At 41.6% G+C, this 4,894-nt stretch overlaps 1 protein-coding gene across 1 annotated transcript in view; it reads left to right on the top strand.

The window, feature by feature from the left end:
• The window catches only part of LOC116078663 (solute carrier family 22 member 21-like), a gene marked incomplete at its 3' end in the record, with an annotated part of 14,203 nt that extends 9,310 nt beyond the window's left edge, over nucleotides 1-4,893 (top strand). Inside the window, exons 4-5 of the mRNA XM_031354015.1 lie at nucleotides 529-644; nucleotides 4,832-4,893. Coding sequence (XP_031209875.1) covers nucleotides 529-644; nucleotides 4,832-4,893 — 178 coding nt within the window. The remainder of the gene's footprint in view (nucleotides 1-528; nucleotides 645-4,831) is intronic.
• Between the last annotated feature and the right edge of the window lies 1 nt (nucleotide 4,894).

Raw genomic sequence — 4,894 nt, 5'->3', positions numbered from 1 at the left:
CACCCGTAATGAGATCTGACGCCCTCTTCTGGTGTGTCTGAAAACAGCTACAGTGAATTACACCGGAGCGAGTGGGGCCGGAGCTCAATTCCCAGCAGCCACACACATGATGGCTCATGGCCATCTGTACAGCTACAGTGTACTCATACACATAAAAATAAATAAAAACAAAAATACTGAACTGCCACCAAGGTGCATTAATGACTTTGGTAGGATGTCAGGTCAACAGGCGTACTGCTTTTAGTACCAGTACCCAGGAAGCAGAGGCAGGTGGTTCTCTGAGTTTGAAAACAGCCTGGTATATACAGTGAGTTCTAGAACAGCCAGAGCTACACAGCAAAATGCTGTTTAAAAAAGAAACAAAAACAAAACTAAACATTTTTTAAAAATAAAGATGTCAGTAGGCTGTGACCATAAGATTGACAGTTCTGGCCGAGCCTGAGTGAGGTACCTCCCCATTGGGAAATGATACTTCTCTGAATCTAGTAACAAGGATTGATTGCTTTTGTTTCTTTTTTGTTTATTTAGCAAATATGTAGTATGTAATATGTTCGAAGCTCTGTTAGAAGATACAGCACACCTTAAAAACCAACTAGGTCACCATATCCTCACACCTCTCTGGCAGGAACTGTTACTTCCATTTTGTAAGTAAAACACGGTGGTTAATTTATGTGCCCAGAATATGTAGTTGGCAAGTGGCAGGTTATACTGAGGCCCAGGGTTCCTTGCTTGTCTGGTTTTCTGGACTCTGCTCACCTAGAACATGCCTTTTGGCAAAGCAGATAGATAGATTAAAGTTATCAAAGAAGTGATTGTTTTCCTTGGCCATGGGAAATGATACCAGGGAATGTCAGAGTTCCTTGAAAGTGTCCAGCAGGGGTCAGGGGAGGATTTACTTACTGAGAAGCAAACCATGAGCTGAGAGTTGAAAGATGAGTAGAAATTTGGTGTCAAAGAGGTGGAGAGAAGCCAGGTGGTGGTGGCTCATGCCTTTAATCCCAGCACTTGGGAGGCAGAGGCAGGCGGCTTTCTGAGTTCGAGGCCAGCCTGGTCTACAGAATAAGTTCCAGGGCAGCCAGGGCTACACAGAGAAACCCTGTCTTGAAAACAAAAACAAAAACAAAAACAAAAACAAAACAAACAAACAAACAAAAAAAAAAAACAAAGAAAGAGGTAGAGAGAAGAAGAGCACGCTGGGTAGGAAAAACCACCATGTGTTAAAGTCTAGACCAGAGGCTTAGGAATAGAAAAAAAGTCCACTGTAGTTGAGGTCTGGAGGCTCAGGTGGAGACAAGGACCATGAGACAGGTAGAGGCCTGAGAGCAGATGGGCAAAATGTGGCTTAGCGCAGACCACAGTGAGGCATTTGGATTCGAGAAGTGAGGAGCCTTGAGAGTCGTTTTTTAAACTGGAGTGTGGCTATCAGATGTGCATTTTGAAAAGGGATTTGATAGACTTGAATTTATGGAAGGAAAATGAGAGGCATCTTTTTATGTGTGTGCACATATATATGTGTATATATATGTGTGTGTGTGTGTATATGTGTGTGTGTATATATATGTCAGGGAGATTATCCCATAGTGCCCAGTCCCTACCCTTAGAGTCCGACTTCCTTAATGTGTCTCTGTGGACCTAAAAACCATTTCTTTTTTGCACTTGTCTCTGTGTATAATGGTGTGTCCAGTAGCATAGTTAATTAAAGTGTGATTAATATTCCCTATCCAACGAGACAATACCTTCTTGAGGGCAGAAACATAGCCAGTTTTTAGCATAAGAGAGTAAGCATTCTTGAATGCACATGGTGTGAGCCAGCCGACACCAGTATCCCGCAGAAGCTCTGTGTTCCCTCAGGCTGACTTGTGGGTTGAGATTATTAAAATAGTTGACATAGGCTGGCTGACAGCAGCGTGGCAAGAGTTCAGAGCAGGGTTCAGGCCCATGTGGCACAGTGGCGTCCCTTCTACATGTTTCCTAGCAATTTCCGTGCAATCCCACAGTCTGAGGACCTGGGGAAAGTTTTCCTTTTTAGCCCATACTTGGCTGTCACTAGGAGTAATCAGGGAGTGATAAGTCCAAGAATACAGGTGATGGATAAGCATCTCTCTTGACAGGTCATGACTGAGGGAATCTCTAAGGTTGAGGAGGATAAGAATCCAGAGAAACAAGTTTACTATAGTTCTGGAATCCAAATTATGTTCGATTCTGTCATTGTCACAGTTCTACTGGAGGTGGCATGACAACAACTGCAAGTCAAGCAGGAGAACTTTGCTGCCTCAGAAGCCCGTCCAGTGTTTGCTCATCCAAGTTAGCACCCATGAGTAACCACTTCCATGTCAGTGCCAATCATAATTGGTAGAGGGATAGCTCAAAGCAACAAACCCTAAAGCCTAAAACTGCCCCAAATCACAAACAGAAACTTAAAGTTCTGAATTCTGAACCTGGGGAAGTAGCACAGTCAGTGAAGGGCTGCCCCACAACCATGAAGTTCCGTGATCAGTCCCTAGCACCCATGCAATATCAGGGTGGCACAGCATGCCTTTATAATCCAGTGACCGAAGGGCAGGAACAGGAGCTCTCTGGTGCTTATTGGCAAACCACCGTAGCCTAATGGGTGAGTTCTAGATGCCAGTGAGAAACCTGTCTTAAAATGATGTGGACAGCTTCTGGATAATACTGAGATTGACCTCTAGTCTCCACATGCACATACATGTGCACAGGAGAACACATACACACACATATGCACGTGCACGCATGTGCACACACACACACACACACACACACACACACACACACCAAAGACAGCCTCCAAACAGATTCTCATTGTAAAGGATGTAAAGAAAATAGAAGGCTATGTTCTGGAAAGGGATTGATGCATGCTTTGTGGTTCTCAGGAAAACTGCAACACATTAGTCAGAACAGATGACTGGAAACCAGAGAAAGTGTTATTTCAGGTGTATCAGAGAGTGCTTCCCAAAGAGAAGTGTGTGAGTCTGCGTGGACTTAGGAGAAGGTCTACCGTGTAGACTTAGGAGAAGGTCTACCGTGTAGACAGTGCATGTGAATGTATTCTCCAGAAAGAACCATGACCAAAAGAAAATGAACATGCTACTTTAGCAAAGACAGAGGTCTGCACTGTAGGTAATGATGCCAGTCTTCGGCTCCTCTGCTGCCTTTGTGCGGTTGCTCATAATCTATCCCGTAATATAAATTTTTGTGTGCTAAGTCTTCATTTTGTAGTTGTTTTTCTTTTCATTTCATGTGTGATAGAAATTTAATCCAGGTCATTGTGTATGCTGAGCATGCAGACTGCTGCTGAACTATATCCATTCATTCCAATTATTTTGAACTATAAGTATTGTTTTCTATAATTCATTATGCTATAGATGTCATATTTGCATAATTTCCAATTCTAGGCATATAGATTATATGTAGGCTTTTTTATTTTGTGCATCTCATAATCATCATCAATTTTGTATATAACTGATGTGCTGATATGTGGAAACATCCTCAGTAAATGAAGAGATGTACTTTTTGTACATCTGTCCTTGTGAAAGATGAGCATTTCTCCAGATCCTTGGGTGAAGATTGGCGGTGGTTGTTGCTCTTGTTGGTTTCTTTATTTTTTGTTGTTTTTTTTTGATCCCCTAGAGTTAGATGGGGGGTCAGAGAGACCACCCAGATGTTGAAAGCACTGGCAACTCTTGAAAAACCTGGGTTCAATTTCCAGTACCTACATAGACGCTCACAACCTAACCCCAGTTCTAGGGGATCGAATCCCCTCCTCTGGCCTCTGAGGGCACCAAGCATACATAAAGTGCCCAGACATATGTCCAGACAAAATACCTGCACACATAAAATAAAATTAAAATTAAAAAAAATTAACTCAAAAAAAAAAGTTGGATTTCTTGGCTAGTGACCTTTTACCTTCTCGACAGGTAACTGCTTGTGGCCAAGCAGAGTGAACTGAGTTCAGTCCACAGTACTGCAGAATGAACTGACTCACATGCTACTCAACTGGTTGAGAAAGCATGTGAACTGGTTGGTTCACAGGACTCAACTGGTTGGTGGAAAGAATCAACTCCCATAAGCTGTCCTCTGAGCTCCACATGGATGCACCCCAATAAATAAAAATGAAAGAAAATATAAAAAAGTTAGAGTCATGAACTGGAAGGTACCGCAATAGTAGAACACGGGCCTAGAACAATTTTTCCAGCCCTGATTACCAGAGAAGAAAGACTCTGGCTGTCCATTATGGCTGCTTTAGCTGGCGACAGTAGTAAAACAGTGCACACACTTACCAGGCGTGTTTGTTAACACATTGCAGGTTTAGCCCACTTCTTTTTTTAAAAATTTGTTTATTTTATTTGTATGAGTAAGTACATTGTATCTATCTTCAGACACACTGGAAGAGGGCATTGGATGTCCCATACAGATGGTTGTGAGCCACTGTATGGTTTCTGGGAATTGAATTCAGGACCTCTGGAAGAGCAGTCAGTGCTGTTAACTACTAAGCCATCTCTCCAGCCTGGCCTATTTCTTTATGAATATTTTGCTCCTGAATGTTACCTACATGTGACTGTTTTATGTTCATCAAAATATATGTGTGATTGTGTAGACTATATGAAATATTCTGTCATGTTATTTTTCAAATCCTCCTAAAAATGTAAATAAATGCAGTTAATTTTTTAATTTGTGAGGGATTATACTCTATTATAAAAGTCAAATTGTTACACAATTATACATTTAAGTTTTTTTATGTATATTTTTGTCTTTAAAAATTATTATGAATATGTGGATTTACACATAACAAATGTCTTTCCATCCCCTGCAGTCATTAGCATCATTGTGGCACTGCCTTTGAGGCAGCCTGAGTGTCCAGACTACACATTCATCC

The sequence above is a fragment of the Mastomys coucha genome, unplaced genomic scaffold (assembly GCF_008632895.1).
Source record: "Mastomys coucha isolate ucsf_1 unplaced genomic scaffold, UCSF_Mcou_1 pScaffold5, whole genome shotgun sequence".
NCBI classification, from domain to species: Eukaryota; Metazoa; Chordata; class Mammalia; order Rodentia; family Muridae; genus Mastomys; species Mastomys coucha.
The sequence above is the reverse complement of the archived record's forward strand: the minus strand, read 5'-3'. Positions and strand labels throughout refer to the sequence as shown.